The 27,898-nt window shown below is 42.6% G+C and overlaps 1 protein-coding gene across 1 annotated transcript in view; it reads left to right on the plus strand.

Annotated features, from left to right (window-relative positions):
- SUGCT (succinyl-CoA:glutarate-CoA transferase) overlaps nt 1–27,898 on the plus strand; it is a 1,523,809-nt gene that overhangs the window by 44,782 nt on the left and 1,451,129 nt on the right. Inside the window, exons 4-5 of the mRNA XM_082259511.1 lie at nt 7,862–7,947; nt 10,972–11,022. Of these exons, the coding sequence (XP_082115637.1) occupies nt 7,862–7,947; nt 10,972–11,022 (137 nt within the window). The remainder of the gene's footprint in view (nt 1–7,861; nt 7,948–10,971; nt 11,023–27,898) is intronic.

Consider the following 27,898-nt stretch of genomic DNA (forward strand, 5'->3'; position numbering starts at 1 on the left):
CAATTGTATTATTAGTTCTAGCCCCCCACTAAGAGTGTTGTACTCCATATCCCAGTAGATTGCTGTGTATATAGAGCTACCAACTTCCATATTGCACGGATGAATGCATCCGGGGAATTCTTGAATCATCAGTAAGACTAAAATTTCATGGTTCATGTTACTCTTATGTTGGGAAGAAAGGTTCCTGCAGGAAATGTAACCACTCTGGCATCTAACTTTGCTCAGTCTCTAGAAAGAAGAGATCAGTCAGTTGAGTTTTGGATTGCAAATCAAATGTTTTGTTATCCTTGGGACCAGCAGGTGAAACAGACATCCACAACGTATGATGAGACAGGTCTGGCATAGCTTGAACCTGGCTCCTTCAAAGTCAATTGGTCCCTTCTGCCAGGTTTTGCAGATAATCTCTGCCTTGATTTTTACAAATGTATTTAGCATGTTACATCCCTTGAGGTGGAGGGTTGTGGTACTTGTTGCACTTGCATCTCTAACTCAGCTGTGAGAAACTTCTCTAGGAGCACATTGCTTGAACTGTGGGCCTGAGGTCTTGTCCAGCTGTAGCTTCCGGGATGCCTTTTAGATGCAGATCATTCCTATGGGTTTGATTCCCCACGTCAGGGCTGTTAAGTGTTGTTGGGTTGTATTCTGTAAGGCTTTCAGACTGGTGATATAAATCTCCACTGTGCTTGATGGACACTCTATTTTCAGCCTCTGCTGCTTCTTGTCTCACTTCAGATATTTATTTTCGAAGGGTTCCATAAATCCGCTGTGCTAGCGACAGTATATCACACCTGGTCAGGAGGGTTTTCAGTGTCTTTCCTGGTGGGTAGAGATCTCAAGATGTTACTGATCACCGCGTCCTTTTCCCAGGCTTGATGGACAGTGGTCTGGGATGACTCATATGGAGAAGAGTCTCTGGTGAGTCTGGTAGTTGGAATTGGAGAGCATGTCACTGCCTCTTCTATCATCTGTACTCCTGGTAGGGGTGATCCTACCTGAGAGCTGTTGTGTGGTTTGCTTGAGGGAGCGGCCGTGGAGCGAGGCGTGCATGTAGGAGCCAAAAGTGTTAAACAGTGAAGATCAGGGGATTTAGGTGTACAGCTGCTGCCTTGGTTATTTCTCCCTCCTTTTCATGAGTTTTGGGTAGTGATAATCTCTGCAAAAGTTAATTGCTGTTAGCTTATTTATTAACACAAGGCATTCTTAGCATTTTAAACACCATCTCTGGCTTGAGATGATTCGTCAAACAACTACTTCAATTGTAAAGAAAAAAAGTAGAAGGAAAACCTTGTGTTTTCAGTTAAAGGATTAACATTTAAACTGTGGCCCAGGAACAAAGGTGAGTTTTTAACAGTCCAAACCTGATTAAACAGCAACCAATTTCACTTATTCAGTGTTCTGCATTGGGTTAAGCAAATACATTAAAACTGCCATTGTAAGATTGAGATGAAATATTGAAAAATTCCAAATATTTTTAGGTACATGCTCACCAACCAAATCCACAGTGACACTTTATGACAAATTTAAAATTCGGTAATATGTCAGATATACATCTGATAAAAAATAACATATGGTATCATAGATGAGAAAATAAACATTAACAAGGTTCAGAATAAGAGTTTGCAGACCCTCCTAATTCAATTCTCTGTGCATTGCCCCCTTTTCCCCACCAACACAATGCGGCTGCCAAATCAGGAAAGTGTATTGCCTGTAATGCCTTCTTTGGTTTTAAGTATTGCACGTAACCAGTTTTTTTGTTTTTTGTTTGGGACATATTTCATTTAATCACAAAGGTCCATCCTTACAACGAAAAGCCAATATGGATACAGAGACAAGTCATTATCTGTCACAGCATAGGCAAAATATCGTACATTAAAAGTCCAGGTTTATATCATGCATATCGTGTTTTTGTGTACAGATCTTACACAGAATAAACAACTTTGGACCTCTGGTACAATTTATGCATAGTACTTATAACAGAAAGCTTACTCCCAGTGGGGGGGTGAAAGAAATTGGAATGGGTGGGAAAAATGAAAGGGAGAGGGCTCCACCCGGAGGAATGAGAAGGAAAGAAAAAAAAAAAGAAAGGGGGGGGGGGGGGTGAGATGTATTCATCTTAGTTGGATTTATCATTTGTATTGAGATGAGCCTGATTGTGGAAACCTGCTGCCAATAAGGTTGGAGTACGAGTACAGGGCAGTCCCAAAAGATATGGAGGAGGGAGCCACAATGCCTGCTTATCAGTTCTTCGATATGATGGCTGCATTTTTATTTTAGGCTTACTTTTTTATTTTCACCTGATGATCTGGACAGTAAGTTTGTTTGTTCAACAGAACAAGCTCTTCAGCAGTTGTTGCAATTATAGGGATCAATATAGGGATAAGACAAACCATTTAACACTGATGGGTGCTTACAGTGATCAGCTTTTATTTTTAAAAAAACCTTTATCCCAAAAGGAAAAAACTGTTTGCTGTAACTGCGTATTAAGTGTTCGCTGGAGTTTAGCTTCAGTTTCTTAGTATATTTAAATCTGCTAGAACTTATAGCACTAAGTATAGTCACCCTAATACAGGAGGTATGTTACTGGCCAGATCACCAGGTGAAAACAGAGGAGGACTTCTAGCATCCAGGTTCAATGTAAAGCTGGACAGGTCTGTCTGCAAGACCATGGATTTTGGCTGTGGTGGTTCTGTTTCAGAGACCTGTTGCTACACACCCCTTGGTGTGTGCCTTTTGTGCAAGGCGTCCACCAATTAACACTCCATTGACACAATGGGACATCAACTTGATACTTTCTGTATTGCAGAAATCTGGGGACTCTAGCTTTTGGTTGGCTAGCTTTGCAGGGCGCTGCATGAGGTTCATTTGAAGGTGGCAATATAACACTAACGTAATTGCGATGAAGATACCTCGTGTCTTTTGATCTACTCCAAGAAAAGATTTTTCTGGTGAATTAAAACTCCTCTTATTGTATAAATACAGGAGGCATATGCATTCTTGGATTTTTGTGTATTTTTTTCCAGATCTGTGCAGTAATCCAGCAATATGACTTTATGACTTTTTCATTGCTGTTCTCCTGGTTCAGGGTGACTGGTCTTGTATCCACCCTCCCTGTAGTTATCTGCGGCAGTCAGTAATGGACGGACTGTTGGGTACCACACAGATCTGCTCTCTGCACATTACTGATATCACTGCTACCTTTACTTGGTAATTATTGAGTTTGCAAAAGCATTTGGAGCACACAAAGTAGATTTATATCCTTTATGGCTGTTGAAGAATATATTTAATGTTTCAGTGCCCATGGTTCATCTTTAATTAACATAATTCGAAGCAATACATCATAGAATGATTGCCTAACATGGCCACGCCAAAGACTCAGGCGAACAACCGCTTTTCTGAAGGTTCGCACAACACTTAACCTCAGAGTGACAATGCTTCACTCGTATGCCCTTTGAAGGACATCTCTTAGGTAAATCACTTGTCAAGTTCCCTTACTCAGGAGCCTCTACCTCTTAAAAATGCAGAGCACCTCAATGCTCCATCCAGGCTTCAGGTTCTAAGCCCAAGTTTAGTCCTTGCTTTCAACATAACACTTGGGCCCAAAGCCCTCTTCTCACTGCAATCCTAGAGCTTACCCTATGCTTTTTCATTCTGGCATTTCTTAGTTAGGACTTGCCTTCAGAAGCCTCTGGCCTCACTCTCCCTTGTCAAACCTCTTCTCCAAGGCATATGTCGGATCAGGCCCCCTTTTGCAGCACTCTATGCTTCTGTGCAGAAACCACTGTTTAAACCCATTGGATATCCCCTGTGTACTGCTAGGTTACTATCACATTTGTCAGAAATGTCTCCAGACTTGTGTCATTCTTTTTTTACCACATGCAGTCTGGGCCAATTCTGACATTTTCTCTCCTGTCAATTTTGCTCTAGCTCTTCTTGGGGTGCGTGGAGGGGTGTGACTCATCTGCCTCTATGTAACTTTGTACGCAGAAAAAGGGTTGGTGTTCTATTTAAAAAATTAACTCAAATCAGGCCTTTTTAGTAAGACAATGCAAAAGGCAAGAAAATAAACATAATGCAGTAACCCAGAGCAGAGAATAGAAATCATCTTTTTTTTCTGATTATAGAAGTCAGAACATGGGTTACTATGGGACGAGGTGCAGAAGGGGCTGCCTGATTCTTCTAATGGTCCACTTTGCACATTTATTTATCCCTCAGGCTGGGTTCACACTGATGCGGCTGCGGATCACAGCAGAGGGTCTGGTGCGCCCCTGTTCACCGATTCAGGTGCGCAGGTCTGAATTTTTGCCTGCATTTGCACCTGAAACAGAGCCAAAGACACACAGGACCCTTTTCCAATGCGGACCGGGGCCGCCTCAAAGCTGTGTGCGCCGGCTCTATTGAGAGCCGCTTACACTCTCCTGTCATGCGAATTGAATGCGGGGAAATCCACATCCAATTCGCATCAGTGTGAACCTAGCCTTAAAGCGGTGTTCCAGCCTCACCCCCTCCCCCTCCCCCTCCCCCTCCCCCTCCCCCTCCCCCTCCAAAAATTAAAAGTCAGCAGCTACACATACTGTAGCTGCTGACTTTTAATATTGGGACATTTTCCTGTCCTGGAGTCCAGTGATTTCGGCACCACAGCCGATGTTTCCATCGGCTGTTGGGTGCGGCCACCACCATTGCCAGTGAGGGAACCCATCAGTGAAGCCTTACGGCTTCACGGATGGGTCCCTAATGTGCATGCGCGAAGCGCGCTGCACATTTGGATTGGCTCGACGGCAGGGAAGGAGGAGGGGGCCAAACTTCCGAGGGACGGCGCTGTCTCCCGGAAGTGGGGAAGGGTACCTGTCAAAAACAGGCACCCGTTCCCCCCTCCCCCCTGAAAGGTGCCAAATGTTGCACCGGAGGGGGGGGGAGGAAGCTTTTGGGTGGAACTCCGCTTTAAACAAATCTGTCAACAAGCTTGAACCTTGCCTTTAAGTTCCTTTGGCATCTACAATCATTCTTCTTATCATATGAAGAACTATTATGGTTTAATAAAGAGAAAACTGGGTTACTTAAAAACTTTCTTCTTGAACATTTTATCCATCCATAGTGACCATAATTATGTGATAGTAAGGTAACTATGATAGTGAAAAATTAGACTTTAAAGTTCAACTGTTGCTTTTAAACGAGTATATACCTTCTCACTGCTGTGTATTACCACTTACTGTTTCAGGCCACAGTTTACTTCAGTGGTAGTGGTTGGTAGCTGACCCCCCCCCCCCCCCCCATCTTTTATTACATTTATTTGTAAGGTTTTTTTTCTTTTTTTTTAAATACCAAAATGTCGTACTTACCTGTTCTATGCAGGTAACTATATTAAATTATATCTGATATTTTCACTGTAAAAACATTTTTAACCGCAGTTAGAGTTTACTTCTACCAACTGTGGTTTGGTAAACCCGTGTTTTCATTTCTTCCTTCTTTTTTTTTTTCTTTAGATTGAGTAGGGAAGGGTTTAAAATAATGCTTAGGTTTATCACTGTACCCATTGAGTATATTCACTCTCATTATACCCTCCCAACCAAGTCAAACAGTGATAGGAATTCCAACATTTTGGCTAGAAATAGGCTTTAAGGCTAGGTTTACTTTGCTGCCATACGACTTTGATCCGACTTTCAGTGTGATTCTGTATTGCAACTTGAATGCAGCTTTGATGAGGTTTGTGTTATGTATGGAGCCAATATCACACTGGAATCACACCAAAGTAGTACAGGAACCTTTTCCAAAATTGCTCTGTGCTGAGTGGCATTGATCTAGATGGACACCCTTGAAAACAATGGGATTTACCCTGTCATGTGATTCTGTGCTCCTCAAGTCACATCTGAAAATCCCACTAGTGTAAACCAGGCCTAAATCCAAAGAAAAAAACTAAACTTGAGAAAAGGGGAAACTGAGGGCCTTTTCACACTATTGTGTTGCTCTGCGAAAAATGTTACCCGCACTTTTTTTTTTCTTCATTAGGCAGCCCATTTAAATGAATAAGCTGACTTTAGGCAATGCATGTTACTGCACGGCATAACGCATATGCCATAATGGACGGAAGTTGTGTGAATGGATCTTAACCACTTCAATACAGGGCACTTTCACCCCTTCTTGCCCAGGCCTATTTTCAGCTTTCAGCACTGTCACTCTTTGAATGACAATTGCGCACTCATGCTACACTGTACCCAGATAAAATTTTTATCATTTTTTTTCCACACAAATAGAGCTTTCTTTTGGTGGTATTTAATCACCGCTGGGTTTTTTAATTCTTACAGAAAAAAATGTTGAAAATAAGTAATTTTTCTCCTTCACTGGTGTGCGCTGATGAGGTGGCACTGATAGGCTGCACTGATGGGCCCTGACGAGGTGGCACTTATGGGCACTGGGCGGCACTGATGGGCAGCACAGATGAGCAGCCACTGATGGGCACTGACTGGCAGCACTATGGGCACTGATTGTGGGCTCTGATTGGCACTGTTTTTTCACTTTTCTGTAATCAGGGCACTGATGACCAGTGCCCTGATTACCTGTCCTAGTCTCCCCTTTGAGGAGGAGCCGCTGATCGGCTCTCTCGCCGCACACTCTGACAGTGTGAGGCGAGGAGAGCCAATAAACGGCACTTCCTCATTTACATGTGACCGGCTGTGATTGGACAAAGCTGATCACATGGGTAAAGAGCCATGTCATTGGTTCTTTACCAAGATCGGGGTTGTGTTGTGTCCTAGCAACACGGCGCCACCACAATCGCCGCACTGCGCGCCCCCACGAGAGGCCGTACTAGTGCGCTGTCGTGACGGGGTCCAAGAACGAGAGCTGCACCGCTTTGCTGTCATTTGATGGCGGGCGGGCAGTAAGTGGTTAAATCTAGCAATAATCAACTTAAATTTCGGCAAGTTCCTGCTAATTCAGATGAAATTTGAGCTGGAGGTGACCTTGCAAGCTCCACCTGGCTTGACAAAAAGCGATTTAACAATGGACTATGGAATCAGGTGGTAGTCCAATCAGATGCAGTCACTGTTTTGCAGCGCAATTGTAATCATGCAATCACGAGTGTCACAGCTGTCTAAATACAATAGCTGGCAGTGTTAATTCTTAATTTGTTCCTTTGTTAATTCTGTTTAGCATGGATGAAGGAATTGACTGATTTCCCTAGTTCAGCCAGTGGGGCTGAGTAAAAGAAAATCAAGCTGTGTATAGCTAGCCTTAAGCTGGATACACACTATCCAACTTTTGTGGTTAGATTTCCTTTAGATTTACCTTTTCTATGTAGTGCAAGGGCCTGCCAGATTGCATACAAATTGAAAGTGTTTTGGTTTGACCTCATATTATATGGTTTTGATAAGTCTAAAGGAAAAAGTCTTCAGAAAATCTTATAGTGTATATGGGCCATTAGTGTAAACCTGGCCATAGATGGATCGTTTTTTTTTTTTATTTTGTTTTATTGATCAGCCAGCCAACTGATCAAACTGATTGTCTGCATGCACTGATCGAACACAAATTTTCCAGCAATCCTGTTCAAGAGGAGTCGATCACTATATTAACTTCTCTTCAATAGGAGTGGCCTTAGATGGATTGAAATTTGTCTGGTCCCTGCTAAATTTCGATTTATCTATGGCCAGCTTTAGTATACTGTACATAGGGGGCCTGAACAGATGGGTGTGTCAGTTGTTCTAGAAATGTCCTTCACTTATATTGTCAAATTCTTGAGTGGCAGAGATATAGTTTAAATGTATATGTTTTCCATATAGGAGGGTATGTTCATTGGATTTTAAACTCCTTAAAATCAAATGCTTTTTATAAAACTTTCATAATCTTATTTCTGTATTTTGTTCTGTAGGCTCTGGAGATGATACAAGGTCATGGGGACCGCCGTTCGTTGGAACTGAAAGTACTTATTTTCTCAGTGTGAATAGAAACAAGAAGGTATTCATATTACCAATTCAACTGTTTAATGTATCAGTTTTTGTTATTTTATTACTGTTTAATGTAGTTATGCAATCACAGAAAAAGTAGACAACAGTACAGCAGAATTGCTAACCTAAAGTGACAGAAGGATGACTATACTAATACTTCATTTGAATATGTTACCTGAAGAATTCTGAGGCTGATATATAAAATGTAAAACAAAGTAAAATTTAAGTTTTACTTTTGACAACCAAACAAATTCCAGCTTTCATTTCCCAATGTAGGTTTGAAGTTTATTCAAACTCAAAAGCAAACATTAATTTTATTGCAGGTTACAATCCTTATATGTGGTGGCTGCATTCATTTTCTTTTTTTGTAGGCTGTTTTCTTTTTTTTCACCTGTAAACCCAGCCAGTAAGTCTGTTAATTTTCAGCTTTCTTTAACAGACCAAGCTTTCCAACAAAAGTGGCAGTCAGAGGGTTGAGACAAACCAGTTAACAATAACAGTTTACAATGGTTTATTCATTTGTTCAATACTTCTATCATAAAATAAAAAAATGTTGCTTTTACTGCTTAAAAAAGTGTTACCCAGAGTTTGGCTTTAATTTGTTGGTCAAGTCCATCTGGATTTGCTTGTGCATCCAATGTAACTCTCTCCACGGATTGACAATGCTGCTGTTCAGGGGTGGCTCCATTGTTCCTCCATAGAGTGGAGACACTCAAAGACAGGAGGTTTGTTATTTACAGGATCACCAGGTGTAAAAAAAAAAAGATTTAAGGATTGGTAAGCTGTGTTTAGATACACTTTAATAAAAATAATTATCCTTTTATATGTGAAATTAATTTGGTTGCACCAGTTTTATTCTTTTTTTTTTTTTTCCCTTTTTTGTGCATTCTTGATTTAAAGATTTTAACATTTTACAATGCAAGGGAAACATGTATAAAAGCATGTTCAACAAGAACAGTAACACATGAATAGCTGAAAAAAAAAAATGTTCACATTATTGAGATGAAACAACACAGTGTTATACTAAACATAACATATGAGATAACACAATAGATGTTGAAATAAAATACTGGAAAATAGTACAGCATGTAAATGTGCATGTAAATTAAAGACAGGTTCCTTATAGTAGTGGATATAATAAGTAAAACCACACATTTTTAATAGTGATGCCATTTTTTTAGTATTTCCCACTTGTTTGACAATGGATACAATTTTCCCAAATTGTAAACTATGTACCCATGTGGTATACTGTAAACATAATTTCTTTATGTTTTTGTGCATTTGGTAGGAGGTATGAAGCTTGTCTTACGGGCATGATGATGTGGGTTTGAAAAAAAAAAAAAAAAGTATCGCTATCAAGAATTATATGACACACAGAGGTACACGGGCAGGTTGAGATCTTGGTTTGTCAGAATGCAAAATATTTAATAAGCAATATAATCAATTTTGATATTTTATTTATTTTTAGTAAAAGATGTTACACACACATACAAAATAAAAATACAAAATTACAAAAACTGCGACTGCAGGCGCAGAATACATTTTTATATTTAACCACTTCTGCACCAGAAGATCCCCCCCCCCCCGTAATGACCAGGCCAGGTTGTACGATACGGCCCTGCTTTACTTTAAGTGGCAATTGCGTGGTTGTACCCAAATACATTTGATGTCCTTTTTTCCCACAAATCGCTTTCTTTTAGTGGCATTTGACAACCTCTGCGGTTTTTATTTTTTGTGCTATAAACAAAAAAAGAGCGACCATTCTGAAAAAAAAAAAAAAACAATATTTTATACTTTCTGCTATAAAACACATCCAAAACAAAAAATTAATTTTTATTGCATTTTTTTTTCACTAGTAATGGCGACGATCAGCGATTTTTAGCACAACTGCGACATTGCGGTGGACAGATCAGACACTGACACTTTTGACACTTTTGAGGGGACCAGTGACATTACTACAGTAATCGGTGCTAAAAATATGCACTGTTACTGTATTAATGACACTGGCAGCAAAGGGGTTTACACCAGGGGCGATCAAAGGGTTAAGTGTGTCCCTAGGGGGTGCTTGCTAACCCTGTAGGGGATGGACTTTCTTGAACATAGAGATCTGTGTTCTTCAATAGCAGGAACACAGGATCCCTGTGTTCCTCTGTGACCGAATGGCGGTCTGCCTTGTTTACATAGGCAGGCCGGTGATCTGTTCCTATGGGGAGAGATTGAGGGTGCCGGGCAGACATCGCGTCTGGTGGACCTGCGGATTGGCTCCCCCTCTGGCCAATCAGCATGAGCCCCCGCTGGCTATTACATGAAACAAAGTATAGGTATGTCATTTTGCGTAATAGAGCCGACCTGCTGCAGTAAAAGTGCGGCGGCTGGTCGGCATGTGGTTAAAAGTGAAGCCCAGATATGGATTTTATCGCATAGTTACATTGGTCCAGCTTTATACCAATGTAAGTGTGTATATGTCATACCTGTGGAACTGCTGTGAAAGCAGAGAAACACTGTAGTAGTTGCCATTACCAAAGTGTTTACCTGTACTAAAGTGGGTCCTGTGCTTAGTGGCTGCCCTACTGGCACAAGCGCTATTTACTGAATGATTTACATTTTTCTCAGTGAGTTAAAGTCTTTTCTAATTGGAAAAAGTGGAGATTGTTATATCACCACCCTGACTCTACACCTGACCTCTAACCATAGAAGGCCTTGCACTTACTGACAAAAATGCAAGGCTATCTGTGAATGACACTTTTGCTGAGTGAGCGGAGCAATGTAACTATATAGTAAAATCCATACCTGGAGTTCAGATTTAAAAATGAAAGGTTCAGTGGTTCTTTTATCTAACTTTATTCCAGTGTTTTACTTGGTAAGAACACCAGATAAGTACACACATATTTAAAATCTGTTCTGGGTAATACATATTTCATAACCAGCCTTGTGTTTTGTGATTGCAAATTAAAAGCAGTGGGCTCACCTCCACTACTATCAATGTCACTGGCTTAATTGTTTACTAATATATTGTATTTTGTCATTTTCTCAGAGCATAGCTGTAAACATGAAGGATCCCAAGGGCACAAAAATTGTTCAAGAGGTACTGTATTTTGAACAAATAAACATCAATTCATTTAATAAAGTTTATTTTTGTTGTATGTAACTAACCGGATCTATGCTACTGCACTATGGGGCCTATTGACAATTTATAGTAGCAGTATGTCCTAACCATGCCACTTTTGCCACCGATTTACTAATATAAAGCCTAAATGTAGTGTAGTCTTTGCTTGCTTGTGTTCATTCTAAAGACTAGAATGAAGAAAAGAAATGAAGACCTACCATTTCCTTTCACATGGCCTTCACATGGCAGTCCTGTATTCTTAACCACATGTGTGTCCTGCAGGCTTCACACTGTGCTCTGCATGCTTATACAGTAAGTGCATTGCAAAATGCCAGTGGAGTGTGGACTGTATTGTAAACAATGCAGAGAGGGGAATCTGCAGCTCCTTATAAACAGGCTCATATATGGGTAACGTGCCTGGGTATTATCTACAATGCTTTTACTCTATGTAGATTGAAAAAATACAATGGATATTAGAAGTCCACACACCCCTGTTAAAATGCCAAGTTTCTGTGATGTAAAAAAAATAAATAATTTGAGAACGTTTTCCACCTTTGATGTGACCTATAAACTGTGCAACTCAATTGAAAAACAAACTGAAATCTTTTGGGGGGGGGGGGGGAGTTAAAATAAACAAGTTGGTCAATGAGTTAAATGTCTTGCGAGGATGCTCAGACCTGTTCACGACTTGAGCCGTGGCGTACCTCTGGCCCACAGCACCCACATTCCAAGATGGTGCGGTGGTCTGCCTGGAGTGGTGCCCACCCAGTTCCATGGTGTGGTAAGTACTGTCCCCCTTGGGGGTCTTTCGGGGGGGACATGGGACCCTCCCTGGGATGGTCGGATTCTGGGTTTCCTTCCACCCCCCCAACCCCTCCCCCAAACAGTCACTATGAGTCTTTTGCTGGCCAAGCTGTCAGAGCTGCAGACCAAGCTGTTTGAGCTGCTGAAGCTGACAGAGCTGCTCACCCCCCCCCTGCTGCCCTGGGTGGTCGGCTCCACTGGGGCTCGTGTCCTGGCGGCTGGGCGCGCTCAAAAATTTAGGCAGCCGCTTGCGGCCCACTGGGTCGCGGCCTGCTGGGGCATGTGGCCTCTTTTGGCACCGCTGTTGGGGGGGCGGTGTCAGTGAAGTTTATCTGAAGCCGCCAACTCTCTCCCTGGGCATCTGCCCAACCGTGAATCCGGGCAAGTGCGGCTGGGCCTCCACAGAAATTTAGGCCGCAGCCTGCAAACTGCTGGGCCATATGGTCAGCCTGGCGCCTCTCTTGAACCGGGTGGCACCGTGTGGGCACTTCATTTTTAGTGACACTGTAGCAGCCATTATTGTGTGGGCATGGGTACTCTGCCTGCACATCTGTGTCATGGCAAGCCCACCCCCCCCCCCTTCAAGGGGGCTATGTCCCATTATGTCCTTAATGGAGGGCGACCCTCTTGCTTTTTTTGTGGGGTCTAATAGGCGGTCCTTTTGTGGACCTTTGGCCGGCGTCTCCTTGCGGGACTGAGGTCGGCGGTCTCTCCTGCTTGTTATGTTTTCAGGGTAAGCTTAGTATATAGCAACCCTACTGGGTCTGCGTCCACACACTTCCAGTGCTCTGATAATGGGGATGATTCCTTTTTTACCGCATATGCGCGTGAAAAGGCGCTGGTGGATGCACTGATAGTATCGGTGTGGGAAATTTTAAACATTGGGGATGCAGCTGCTGCGTCAGAGGCCCAGGTCCCCCTGGTGCCTGCAAATTCTCTAAATTGGCAAAGATTTTCCCACCTACTGTGACAAAATAGTAGCAAGTCAGTGGAGTTGTCCTAAACGCTGTATGGCGGTGCCTAAGCGTTTTGATAGATGGTATTCCTTGAGGAGTGTCTGTTGAATAATTGGGCAGTTCCACCTGTGGTGGACTCTCAGGTCTCAGAGCTGAATAAATCTACCCTAATTCCGATGAAGGAGTCTCCGGTTTTTAAAAAATCCTTTTGACAGGAGAGCCGAGACTTTGCTCTACCACATGTTTACTATGGCCAGTTCGGTCCTTAGGGCGGTGTTCACCATACCGTTTGTGTCTGGGCAAAGCTTTTGCGCCAGGATCTGGAGGGTGACAGCTTCTCCCTGCCTTGCGGAGCTGGCAGAGGAGTTGGTCCATAGGTCACAGTTCGTCTGTGATGTCTCTCTGGATGCGGCTCGCTTAGTCTCTAGGCTGTCCGTGACAACAGTGGTCCTTCAGCGCAGGATATGGCTGAAATGCTGGTCTGCGGACGAGACTTTCAAGAAGGCCCTATCTGATCTTCCCTTTGTGGGGGGATCACCTGTTCGGATCCTCCCTGGATGATATTGTTAAGCAGGATTTCAAGATAAGGGATCTAAGTCTGTAAGGACCTCCTCTGGAGGTTCCAATAGGACCTGGTCTGGTAAGCTGAAAGCAGGTCCTTCCGTACCCGTGGACCTCCCTGATTCAAGACAAGTGGGTCCACGAGTTGATTCGTTCTGGTTACAAGTTCGAGTTTCGGGCTTATCCTCCAGAAAGGTTCTTTCCTTCCTGCCTGTGTTTATCCCCAGTCCACCTGTGAGGTCTCTTCGGGTCGATGCAAGACATGCTACTACAAGGGGTGATTGTTCCGGTCTCAGAATCGGAAAGTTTTTTTTCATGGGTTTTATGTAAACATATTTCCAGGTTTCGGGAAGGAAAGCGAGGTACGTCCAATATTGGACTTCAAATCTCTGAATCTCTGAGCGGGTACAGATGTTCCGAATGGAGTCCATTTGTACGGTAGTGGCATACCTACATCAGGGGGATCTTCTGGGCTCTACCGATATCAAGGAGGCTTACCTTCATATTCCGATATGACAAATGTTGGCCCCGGTGTTTGCATTGTTGCGACAGAGGGAGATTGCGGTACTGGAGTACCTGGAGGATCTTCTGTAAACAGAGTCTCCGACTGCTCTGACGGACAATCGGGAGATTACTGTGCAGACTCTGCAGGAGTTAGGTTGGAAATTAAATTTACAGGTATTGGCTCTGGTTCTGTCCACCTAGTGGGACTATCTGGGTCTGCTCTGGACTTGGCCTCAGCCAGGGTGTTCCTCCCATGGGACAAGCTCCACAATCTGCAGTAGGAATTTGGCTCCTGTTATCCAGCAGTCGGTTGTCTTTCAGGACTGTCATGCAGGTGCTGGGTCTGATGGGGTCTACCTTTGAGGCGGTTCCGTTTGCACAGTTCCTCAATAGACCTCTGCAAAGAGAGATTCTTGCCAAGAATCCACAGTCTCTAGACAATTTTATCCTGTTGAGCCGAGGTACGAGAGGGTCTCTGATTCGGTGGCTTCGCTCTCGGTGCTTCAACAGGAAAAAACTTCCTTCCCCTGTACTGGACGGCGGTCACCATGGATGCCAGCCTTTCAGAGTGGGGTGGCGTTATTTGCATGGATTGTGCTCAGGGGGTCTGGACTCTGGAAGAATCCAGACTACCGATCGATATACTGGACATTTCCTCCGGAGGTGTTTCATCAGTTGTGTCTCTGGTCGGGAACGCCAGAGGTGGTCCTGTTGGTCTCTCGTCTCAAAAGGAAGATATTTAGGTTTGTGGCACGGTCTCGGGATCCTCTGGCTGATCCCACAGATGCACTGGTGGCTCCTTTGGGGCCAGTATCATCTGCTATACTGTAGGTCTTCTAGAACTTTTAAGAGTGGAAAAGAATCCGCGCTTAGGATAATATCGAAGGGAGGGGGTAGAAAAAAGCAATTGGCTGCAGCCCACTTCAGAATATAACCCACTAGAGATTATATTAGATATATAGAGGAAAAAGGAGAAGTGCTTGGCGCTGCCAATATGTGCGTTTAGAAGTGTGGAAGGTAGAAACTAGTATAGACAACACAGATGTCACAAATATTATAACTATTATGCACGTTTGAAAAAGTGAATATTAAATAAATAAGTGAGGTTTTAAATGAGGTAAAAACAGGAATAAAGTGTAAGAGCATAAAACCTAAAGCCCAATATTTAAATGTATAAAAGTAAATAGGTATGCAAAAAAAGAGAAGGTGACATATACATCCACAATATACTCTAGTAAAGGATATATATATATATATAGTGCCCTTCAAGTGAGGGTGAAGTGGTGGTGTATAAGTGATAATAAAAAGGTAGAGTAGAAAAAATTAATATATATAAATAATTTTCCAGTGACTTGAGTGACCATAAAGTGGCATGTGCAAAAAAGGAAAAGAAACCTCAATCCCAAGCCTGGGAAGAGAGAGTGCCCAATATGGTTCCCCAAAAATGACAATGGGGTGGGCCACAGATGGAGGAAAATAAATCCAAAAAATAAATAATAAAAAATGCTGAAAAAAATATATATAAAATGGTGGCTAAGTGATTGATACACAGAATATCTCAAAATCAATAGTGTGCTAGTGAAAAAATGCGCAAAGAAAGTGGTCAAAAATGCATAAGAAAAAACATCCACTGAGTCCTTAAGAAGCGCATAGAGGTATATCAGTCCAAAATAGTGGTGAGGTGCCAAAATCACAGGTGCGACCGGTTGGATGATTCTTAGAGTGAAGACTAAGGTGCTCCCCTATTCAGTGGGTCCGGTGCTCCCCTTTCTAGTAAATACCGAGCTTACCAGAAAGTACTACCCCTGCAGGGGTAGAGCGCAGGTCGATATTTGTAGGGATCGCTCCCAAAACAGAGGGGTCCGGTCACCTGGTCCACTTCTAGTATTCCAATTGCCCGAGTCACAACTAATTGGCGTGTTAGTAAGGGTGTTCCAACATTAATGCTCCAACCAAGCCATTCCAGGACATGTATATAAATAAAGAAAGATGCCTCCAAATGGTGAAATACCGCTAGACTTTTATTAAAAACATCCAAGATAAAAGCAGGTACTCACATAAAAAACAGTGTTAACGTTCCCTCAGGACTTAGGAGCCGCAAGGTCCTCTCTGGCGGTGGGGTGATGAACGGTAAGCGTTCTCCCGACCGGAGCTGCGTCCCAAGCCGATCAATACAATGCAAGCGGAAGTGATGCGGTGCGCACTCTACATGTTTCGTCGTATGACGTCATCAGGAGTAGGCTACTCCTGATGACGTCATACGACGAAACATGTAGAGTGCGCACCGCATCACTTCCGCTTGCATTGTATTGATCGGCTTGGGACGCAGCTCCGGTCGGGAGAACGCTTACCGTTCATCACCCCACCGCCAGAGAGGACCTTGCGGCTCCTAAGTCCTGAGGGAACGTTAACACTGTTTTTTATGTGAGTACCTGCTTTTATCTTGGATGTTTTTAATAAAAGTCTAGCGGTATTTCACCATTTGGAGGCATCTTTCTTTATTTATATACATGTCCTGGAATGGCTTGGTTGGAGCATTAATGTTGGAACACCCTTACTAACACGCCAATTAGTTGTGACTCGGGCAATTGGAATACTAGAAGTGGACCAGGTGACCGGACCCCTCTGTTTTGGGAGCGATCCCTACAAATATCGACCTGCGCTCTACCCCTGCAGGGGTAGTACTTTCTGGTAAGCTCGGTATTTACTAGAAAGGGGAGCACCGGACCCACTGAATAGGGGAGCACCTTAGTCTTCACTCTAAGAATCATCCAACCGGTCGCACCTGTGATTTTGGCACCTCACCACTATTTTGGACTGATATACCTCTATGCGCTTCTTAAGGACTCAGTGGATGTTTTTTCTTATGCATTTTTGACCACTTTCTTTGCGCATTTTTTCACTAGCACACTATTGATTTTGAGATATTCTGTGTATCAATCACTTAGCCACCATTTTATATATATTTTTTTCAGCATTTTTTATTATTTATTTTTTGGATTTATTTTCCTCCATCTGTGGCCCACCCCATTGTCATTTTTGGGGAACCATATTGGGCACTCTCTCTTCCCAGGCTTGGGATTGAGGTTTCTTTTCCTTTTTTGCACATGCCACTTTATGGTCACTCAAGTCACTGGAAAATTATTTATATATATTAATTTTTTCTACTCTACCTTTTTATTATCACTTATACACCACCACTTCACCCTCACTTGAAGGGCACTATATATATATATATCCTTTACTAGAGTATATTGTGGATGTATATGTCACCTTCTCTTTTTTTGCATACCTATTTACTTTTATACATTTAAATATTGGGCTTTAGGTTTTATGCTCTTACACTTTATTCCTGTTTTTACCTCATTTAAAACCTCACTTATTTATTTAATATTCACTTTTTCAAACGTGCATAATAGTTATAATATTTGTGACATCTGTGTTGTCTATACTAGTTTCTACCTTCCACACTTCTAAACGCACATATTGGCAGCGCCAAGCACTTCTCCTTCTAGAACTTTTGCCAAGATTCCTGCGTAGGTTAGAAGCAGAAGGGATTAACGCCATCCAAGTGGCCTCAGACTGGCCTCGCCGGTCTTGGTATGCAGTTCTGATACGGTTGGTCGGCTATGCTCCTTGGAGACTTCCTCGTAGAGGAGATCTGTTGGCCCAAGGGCCAATCTTCCATCTTGCCTTACAGTCGCTGGCTTAACGGCTTGGCTGTCGGAAGCCTGGTGCTGAAGGATAGTGAGTTGTCTGAATCTGTGATTCCCACGCTGCAGCAGGCTAGTAAATATACTTCTAGGAAAATTTACCATTGCGTTTGAGGAGCGTACTTTGCGGGTGGGAATCTCTTGGGTTCACCCCCATTTCTTTTCGTTGACTCTGAGTTTGTCTTTCCTCCAATTAGGTGTTGAGCAGCGTCTGGCCTGGGGTATCATCAAGGGCCAGGTTCAGCCTTGGTGGTTTTCTTTCAACGTCCTTTGGCTACACATTCTTTGGTTCACTATTTTGTTTAGGGAGTTCTCTTCTTGGCTCCCCCAGTGCGGTCTCCATTGCCCTCGTGTGATCTCAAATAGGTGCTGTTGGTTCTTCAGTAACCGCCGTTGAAAAATATTCACGAGATTCCTCTGCTTAGATTGTCCCAGAAGGTAACCTTCTTGGTGGCTTTTTATTCTACATGTAGGGTGTCAGAGCTGGCAGCTTTGTCTTGTCGTTCACCTTACTTGGTGGTTCACGGAGATAAGTGGTGTTTCGTCCTTGTCCGTCGTTCCTTCCGAAGGTAGTTTTTGGTTTCCATCTGAATGAAGACATGGTGTTCCCTTCCCTGTGTCCTAAACTTAGGCATCCTAAGGAGATTGACTTGCATTCTCTGGCTCTTCGGGCATTCAGGGTGTACCTGGCGGCTACTGAGTCGATTAGGAAATCAGACTCGCTATTTGTCCTTATGGATGGACCGTGCAAGGGTTTGGCCGTGTTTGCCGTGACCATTTCCAGATGGATCAGACGGTGGTGCAGGCCTATTCAATCAAGGGTCAGGTTCTCCTTTCCCTGTTAAGGTGCATTTTACGCGGGCGCTTAGTGACTCCTGGGTCTTCCGCCATCAGGCGTCCGTGAAGCAAGTTTGCAAGGTGGCCACTGGTTGTCTGTGCACACTTTGACAACATTTTTACAAAGTGGATGTGCTGGCATCTGCGGCTGCTGCTTTGGCCGCAAGGTTTTGCTGGCTGCTGTTTGAGAGGACTAGTCCTCTTTGAGGGTGTATGGTTCAGGTGAGCTCCAGTTAATACTGGTTGAGCTCCGTGTTACCTAGTTGACTGGGTTTAGCTTTTGGGAATTTATTTCTGCTGTGTTTTTTCCCACCCCTCATGTTTTGATGTCCCAATGGTCAAGAAGATTCTGGAGCTGTGTCAATGAATGAAAGAGAAAATTGGATTTTTACTGATGTTTATTGACCGACCCAGTTTCCACCCCTCTATTGAGTTGGGTTATACATAGTTAGTGAGGTTGAAAAAGGAAATCAGTCCATCCAGTTCATCCTATCATGTGTGTGTGTGTTTGCTGTTTACCGTACATATACCCCTGTATGTTGTGGTCCTTAAGGTGCCCAATAGTTTTTTTGAAACTATCGATGCTCCCTGCTGATACGACTGTTTGCGGAAGAGAATTCCACATCCTTACTGCTCTTACATATTTTAAGGTTAAACCGCCTTTCCTCTAGTTTTAGTGAGTGACCACGTGTCTTATTGTATTCCCTTTCTCTGAATAGTGTGTTCCTTATGCTAGGGTCGCCAGTACAGTGTTTGTACTTTGATATCATATCCCCCCTCAATCGTCTCTTCTCCAGAGAGAATAAGTTCAGTGCTTGTAGTCTTTCCTCATAGCTGATGTCTTCCATTCCCCTGATTATTTTTGTTGCCCTTCTCTGGACTCTCTCCAGTTCCAGCACATCCTTCCTGAGGACCGGTGCCCAGAACTGGACAGAATACTCCAGATGTGGCCAGACCAGAGTCTTGTAGAGAGGGAGAATAATATCTTTATTTCTGGAGTGAATCCCCTTTTTTATACATCCCAGTATTCTGTTGGCTTTGCATGCAGCGGCTTGACATTGCATGCCATTGCCAAGCCTGTTGTCTACCAGTACACCCAGGTCCTTTTCCATCCTAGACTCACCCAGAGGTTCCCCCCTGGTGAGTAGCTTGCTTTCTGGTTTCTGGCACCCAAGTGCATTACTTTACATTTTTCAACATTAAACCTCATCTGCCATGTAGTTGCCCACCCCATTATTTTGTTCAGGTCCGCTTGTAAGGTTTCCACATCCTGTATAGAAGATATTGGCATGCTTAGTTTAGTATCATCTGCAACTACTGAGATTGTACTAGATATGCCCTCCTCTAAATCATTTATGAATAAATTAAACAGGATTGGCCCCAGGACAGAACCATGGGGGACCCCACTTTCCACACCCGCCCAATCCGAGTACTCCCCATTAATCACCATCCTTTGCACTCTCCCCTGGAGCCAGTTCTCTATCCAGTTACTCACCTTATGGTCCATACCTACCTTCCTTAGTTTGAACAGTAAGTGTTTGTGGGGAACGGTGTCAAAGGCCTTTGCAAAGTCCAGATACACCACATCCACAGGCTTACCTTTATCTAGGTGGCAGCTCACTTCATCATAGAAGGCTAATAGATTGGTTTGGCAAGAAAGATTTTTCATGAATCCATGCTGATTACTACTAATAATACAATTTTCATTACTAAAGTCTTGTATGTGGTCCCTTAACATCCCCTCCAAAATCTTGCAGACTACTGATGTTAGGCTGACCGGCCTATAGTTACCCGGGATATATCTCTGCCCTTTTTTAAATACTGGTACCACGTTGGCTTTTTTCCAAACTGCTGGCACCATACCAATATGAATAATGGTCTGGCAATCACCTCACTGAGCTTTTTAAGAACCCTCAGGTGTAAGCCATCCCGTCCCGGGGATTTATTTATGTTAAGTTTCTCTAGTTTAGTTCTAAGTCTATCTTCTGTTAGCCATGGTGGTACTTCCTGAGGGGTGTTATTTAGTTTGGCCTTACAAGCTGGGTTAGTGTAGCCCCCCAATTCTTTTGTGAAGACTGAAGAGAAGAAATTATTTATCACTACCGTCTTTTCCCTGTCCTCTGTGGTCAAATTTCCTTTGTTGTCTTTTATGGGGCCAATGTGTTCTAGCCTCGCTTTCTTACTGTTTATATACTTAAAGAATTTCTTGGGGTTCTTTTTACTCTCTTCCGCTATATGTCTCTCGTGTTCTATTTTAGCCGCCTTGATTTCATCTTTACATTTCTTATTACACTCTTTGTAATGCTTGAATGCTGCCAATGACCCCTCAGCCTTGTATTTTTGAAGGCCTTTTCTTTAGCATTAATATGCATTTTTATGTTGGAGTTTAGCCACCCAGGGTTTAGTTTTGCTCTTTTAAATGTATTTCCCTTTGGAATGCACTGGCCAATCCCTTTGTTAAGTATGCTCTTGAAGCACTCCCATTTTTCCTCCGTGTTCTTTGTTCCTAGGGTTCTATCCCATTTGATATTTTCTAGCAGAGAGCGCAGTTTTGGGAAATTGGCTCTTTTGAAATTCAGTGTTCTTATATTACACCTAATGTTTCCTATTACTATGAGCCTTTGCTCTGTTAGTCTCCTCTGCTCCCTCTCTGTCTGGGGGGGGGGGTTACCGCACCGATCGCCGCCCGCCGCAAAAAGGGGGGGGTCTACTGCACAGCTCGTTGCCCGCAACAAGGGAGGAGGGGGGTTACTGACCCGCTCGCCGACCCGCTTTTACTTCTGGGGGGGTTCTAGCACCGCTCGCCGCCGCTGCTCTTCTGGGGGGGAGGGGTTACTCACACACACATGCAGTCGGTCACACACGCTCCTCTCACCCGCACGCCCTGTCAGCCTCTGATCCCGCGCTCTGCTCTACTCCTCTGCTCCACAGCACCACCTGCCAGTCCCACCAACCAGTTATATTTCTTCTGACACTGCTTGCAACAAAACAAAGTGCCTATAGCAGGAAGTGGGAGTATATCCACTGGGACTGCCACATAGGCATGGTAAAGCTTTTTCCTGCCTAGTGTCCTACTCCTGTAGGGAACAGCATAGCCCAATGGTCAAGAAGATTCTGGAGCTGTGTCAGTCAATGAACATCAGAGAAAAGGATTTTACAGTAAGACAAATAATTTTGTGCTGTTATGTTGTTTTAGTTATAACAGCTTTTTTTATTCAAACCCCACCCACTTCGCACCCCTACAATTAGCACACATAAAAAATCAAGTGTGTTTCTTTAGTGCTACTTTTGTGCTGTTTTGTGCTGTAATAATTTACATTTGTGCTATGTTTATTTTTAGGATATTAGCAATTTTTTTTTCCAGATGATGAAATCACTCAGCACCCCTACAACAGCCAAAAGACACAAAATCAGGCTGGTTAATTAGTGTCACGTTGGTGCTGGTTTGTGCCGTTTAAATCTCTGTTCTATCTTTTGGAATTTTTGCGTTATTAAAGATTTATTTAAGGTCCCCAAAGGTTAATCCGCTCCCCTACAACTGCATAAAGACATGAAAATGGGCTCGTAGGTTAGTGTTGTGTTTGTGCTGCTAAAATTTGTATTTGTACTGTTATGGTTTTTTTAGTTGTAACAGCTTTTTGTTATTTAATTAAACCCCACCCACTTTGCACCCCATGTTATTAAATCTTAAAAACAAATGCACCATTTGTTTGTGCTATGTTTGTAGCAATTGTTTTTTTCCAGATGATGATATTACCCAGCCCCCCTACAACTGCAAAAATAAATGAAACCAGGCTAGTTGATTAGTGCAGCGTTTGTGCTGGTTTGTGCCATTTTACTATCCTTTCTATCTCCTTCTGTTTTTCAGTTATTTATTAATTTATTGAAGGTCAACAGAAGCTCACCCAGCCCCCCTACAAGAGACAAAAGACCTGAAACCGGGCTGGTCGGTGCCACCTTTGTGCTTGTTTGTGCTGTTTAAATCTCAGTTCTACTGCTTTTTGTTTTTCAGTTAATTGTTTATTAAAGGTTATCAAAGGTCACCCCCTATAGCATCAAAAAACCATGAAACTAGTTCGGTTGGTTAGTGCTGTTTTTGTACCATTTGAGACGTTAATATATATATAATATATATTATATAATTGGCCTAGTATTATATACTCTTATTATTTGTGGTGCTCTATTTTTTTTTTTTTTGTTTATAACCGTTTTTTCTTTAACCCAGTACCCAATTTGACTCTGATTTCACCCAAATCTGACTGGTTTGCTTAGGCCTTGGATGCATCTGTTTGTGTTGTTTATATAATAGATCTACTGTATGTGCCCACCAGAAAGCCTCTTTACCTCATATGCGCTCATCAGAGTGCACCTATAAATCCCATCCAAGTGAACAGCATACCTACACATGTCCAGTAGGGCACGGCACAGGCGGGAGACGGGAGAAAGGAGGAGCTGCAGGGGGTGGGAGCTGGCAGAAGGAACAAGCTGCAGGGTCAGGAGCTAGGCAGAGAAACTTGCTACAGGGGGTGGGATGCACACGTGATGTCACCGGTTGCTGGAACACTGGCGGTCCCAGTAGCGAATTACTGCTGAGCAACAAGGATTGCGCACTGTAGACTGGTGAGCTGATGGTCTGGACACAGGTATCACTCGGTCTGTGTCCATACCACGGTCTTCCATTTATTGAAGGCTGCTCTAAACATTTCCAACTAGCACATGTACAGTACAGCTACTTAGATATTTTGATAAGTTGGAGATCTTGGCAGAACAATGGTTTAGTTTTTGAGAAATTGAACATTATATTTTACATTGTTTCACCCCAAGTCCTGCCCACTTTGCACTCCATGTTATTAAATGTAAATAGCAGGCAGTAGCACAAGTAGTAATTTGTGCTACTGTTTGTGCCTAAAAATATTTATGCCAGTTTGGTTTCTGAGATACAGTATTATTTCTTACCATTCTCCCCCCATCTTGCACCCCATGTAACAGTGTAAGCTACAGCTGTTGCAAGCTTATACTTGAATACTCTCCATGCATCAGTGTCTTCAACACAGCACAATCTGAGTGGCTTGCATCATCTGATGATCTGGTTTTAGGTTTATTTTATATTTACAGTATATAAATATATATAATATATATATATATATATATATATATATATATATATATATATATTATATTTTTTTCTCTCATACATTTGTATGAAGTGTAGAATTTCCACAGTCTGGACTAGCATTTGCAATTCCCTTACAGTTCACCTTTTAGTGAATAAACCAGTTAAAGGCAGAAAAAATAGGTTCCCAGTCTGGTAACTGTACTCCCAGTTTTTTATTTTTTTTATTTATGCCCAATGTACCCTAGAGTGTAAACAGGCAAGGGTTTAATGATTTCAGTATATTGCTACAGGGATTAAAAATTCTGGCTAACCCAGAACACAGTGTATACACATGGTTGCATCACTAACAAACACAGCAAGTAAAAATAAGTGGGTTATGCTTCAATTTACTTGATTTACCCTGTATTCTCTCAGGTATCAGTCAACACACCAAACATGAGGTCGCTTAACTGTCCCCAACCAATCTCCTTATAAAACAGAGCATTGGAGGCAAGCTACACATGCTCAGTTTGGTGTGTATTGCTAGAGAAATGTTTTTCTCTTGGAAGAGTGCATGTGATCAGCACAGGGCCAGGAGTCATGCAGCCTCATAGGACAGTCAGAGCAGAATGAAAACTCCTTCAACAAGTTTCAACCAGACACTGATAGAAGTCACAAGACTGCTATATACTGCTGTTGAGAAAAGGTATTTAGCAGTTTATATTTACTAAAATAATTGCATTTCCATGTTCTGTATACTGTGGGAGACCAGATATAGTGAATGCAGGGTCCTGGGTTACAAAGATAAAACTCCAGGCGGATTATGGGGCCTATCAAGGAACAATGCAAACATGTTTGCTATTTTAACAAATAGATATTGCAATTTAGAAGAAAAAATGTCCTGACTTGCGAAAAGTGTTTGTGTAACTTGCACTCCTCTTTCACCTGTTTCCATGCATCCTTAACCACTTTACGACCGCCCACCGCAGATTTAATGCGGAAGGCAGCCGATCCTGGGCAAAACGACGTAGCTCTATGACGCTCGCTCTCAGGAGGCTAGGGGGCCTCCTGCCCCCGCTCGTCAGCCGGGGGGCCAGTGCATATGTCAGGCGGCTCCGATTGCCGCCTGACACCGGCGATCGTTTCCCGCTGAGGGAGAAAGACGGTCGGCTGATGTAAACACAGCTGTCCGTCATCCCTGAAGTGATCACAGAGCTCATGTGATCCTGCTATATATGATCGCATGTCTCTGTGATGACTTCACAAGTTCAACCCCCTCACAGTTAGAATCACTCCCCTAGGGTCACTTTAACCCCTTGATCACCTCTACTGTTAAACCCTTCCCTGCCAGTGTCATTATTACAGTAACAGTGCATATTTATAGCACTGATTACTGTAGTTATGTCACTGGTCCCCCCAAAAGTGTCAAAAATGTCAGTCAGGGGTCCGATCTGTCCTCCGCAATTTTGCAGTCCCGCAAAAAATCGCAGATTGCAGCCATTACTAGTAAAAAAAAAAAAACCAATAAAAATGACAAATCTTTCCTGTAGTTAGTAGATGCAATAACTTTTGCGCAAACCAATCAAAATACGCTTATTGTGATTTTTTTTTTTTTTTTTTTACCAAAAGTATGTAGCAGAAAACAAATTGGCTTAAAATGTTAAAAAAATTTTGATTGTTAAATTTTTTTTTTGGAATGTTATATAGCAGAATGTGTTTTTTTTTTTTTTTTCAAAATTGTCGCTCTTTTTTTGTTTATAGCGCAAAAAATAAAAATCTCACATGTAATCAAAAACCCCCAAAAGAAAGCTCTATTTGTGGGAACAGCGTCGCACGACCGCGCAATTGTCCGTTAAAGTAATGCAGTGCTGAATAGCAAAATAGGGCCTGGTCATTAAGCAGGAAAATCCTCCGCTCTGAAAGTGGTTAAATAGGACACCAATTATTATGTCCTTTGCACTCTATATATTTTATCCAGCAAACCAATAGAGATAAAGTACAACTTGGAATTCTCTTTACATTTATTCAAGCATACATGAAAATAAAAGTTATTTGTTTTACATAGCACTCTCATTTTGTATCTTGTTCAATTTATTCATAAACAGCATTGAGGAAGGGATCAGTAGTTCGTTATCAGTTTTTGCAGATGACACAAAATTGGCCAGGGCAATAACTGCACAGCATGAAGCAGATATCCTACAGAATGACCTGGACAAAATTACGGAGTGGGCAACGACATGGCAAATGAGGTTTAATGTGGAGAAGTGTAAGGTTTTGCACTTGGGGACCAAAAACATAAAAACACAATACACGTTAGGAGGGGAACCCTTGGGGGAATCAAAAATGGAGAAAGATTTGGGAGTCTTAGTTGATGATAGATTAGGCAACAGCATGCAATGCCAAGCGGCAGCTTCCAAAGCCAACAGAATATTAGCATGCATAAAGAAAGGGATGTATTCCAGAGATAAGACTATAATCCTTCCACTTTATAAAACTCTGGTCCGACCGCATCTGGAGTATTCTGTCCAGTTCTGGTCGCCAGTCCTCAGGAGGGATGTGTTGGAGCTGGAGAAAGTCCAGAGAAGGGCAACTAAACTGATTAGGGGGTTGGAGGACCTTACCTATGAAGAGCGGCTGCAATCGCTCGATTTATTTTCCCTGGAGAAAAGACGTCTGAGAGGGGACATGATAGCAATTTATAAATATCTTAATGGGGATCTCAGCTTAGAAGAAAAGCTGTTCATTCGAAGGAATTGCATGAGGACTCGAGGACATACAATGCGATTAGAGGAGAAGCGTTTTAACCTCAGGCAACGTGGGGGGTTCTTTACTGTTAGGGCTACAAGATTGTGGAATTGTCTACCACAAGAGGTGGTTTCTGCGGGTAGTATGGTGACTTTCAAAAGACTCTTAGACTTACATCTCAAGGATCAGGAGATTGAGGGCTATGTTAGATGATTACAGTCACACACACCTACACAGGTTGAACTGGATGGACTATTGTCTTTATTCAACCTCGCCTACTATGTAACTATGTAACTATGTATCTGAAAATATGGTTTTAGGCTGTTGAAGTGGGAAATGGTTAACAGGAAAAGGAGAAATGGTTAGCACATGATTCTCCCATGTGGAGGGGGTGCGATCAAATATAATGCACAATATCTCCAAAACCAAACCAGCACAAATGTTATTTTTGCAGCACAAATCAGCAAGAACAAATCATATATTTGGTTTTAGGTTTAATCACATGGGGTGCAAAGTGGGCGGGCGTGGAGTTTAATTAAATATCATGTGTAATACAGGCAGTCCTCGACTTACTTACATACGACTCACTTACAAATGGAGGGGGACACCAGGAAGTGAGAGGAAATCTACCTCTAGGAAAGGAGATTCATTTCTGTAAGAGTTCTTATTGGAAAAAGGGTGTCTCAACTGAAGCTTTATCACCAATCCTTGTTTCCACAACATTGTCACAGGGACAGAAAGTGAGGGGAAATCTCGACAGGGCACAAACAGCAAAACAAACCTTACAGGGGTGTTAACCCTTCCCTATGCTATCCAAAACTTATAAAAAAATTTTGACTGGAGTTCCCCTTAAAAACGTACATGTTACATACGAATTCAACTTAAAGCGGAGTATCACCTAAAACCAAAAAAAATACATAAAAATACCCCCGGGACAGTCAGGGCTAGTGCATTCCACAATGGATAGCCTCTGAACTGTCCCAGGTTGCACTAACCTGCAAGAAGAAATACTTACCTTGAAAATGTATTCTCCAGCACTGCCATCTCAGGCGTGGGCAGCTTGAAGCCAGCACGATCCTCTTCTGCGTCCTCTTCCGTCCTCTTCGGTCCCACGATGCACTGCACCGGCCCCACCGTCACTTCCGGGGCTGCAGCGTCATCCCTCCACAGCTTCTGGGCATGCCCAGAAGCCGTTTAGCAAGGTATAACGGCGCCTGCACCGGAACTGACGTTGAGGCCGGTGCGGGCGCATTGATTCCTGGGAGCGATCACGTTCAGCTCCCAGGAATCATTGCAAGCCAGGAAGTGACGACTCGGAGGAAGAGGAAGTAAGGTAAGTATACTATCTTCTAAAACAAGGTAAGTAAAAAAAAAAATAAAAAATTGCGATTATTCATTTGTTTTTCAGGTGACCCGGGGCAAGAAGATGGACCGAAGATACATTTTGGGGTGGAACTCCACTTTAAGAATAAACCTACAGAACCTTGTTTGTAACCTGCCTGTATCTTTAAAACCAAACTGACACAAATGTTCATTTTTATACAAATTACCACAAACGCAGCACGAGTCAATAGTGTTTGTTATAGTATCTAAAGCAAAGTGGGTGGGGTTTGATCAAATAAACACAAACTGTTACAATT

This window comes from Pelophylax lessonae (genome assembly GCF_965119305.1).
Source record: "Pelophylax lessonae genome assembly, chromosome: 5".
In the NCBI taxonomy this organism is placed as follows: Eukaryota; Metazoa; Chordata; class Amphibia; order Anura; family Ranidae; genus Pelophylax; species Pelophylax lessonae.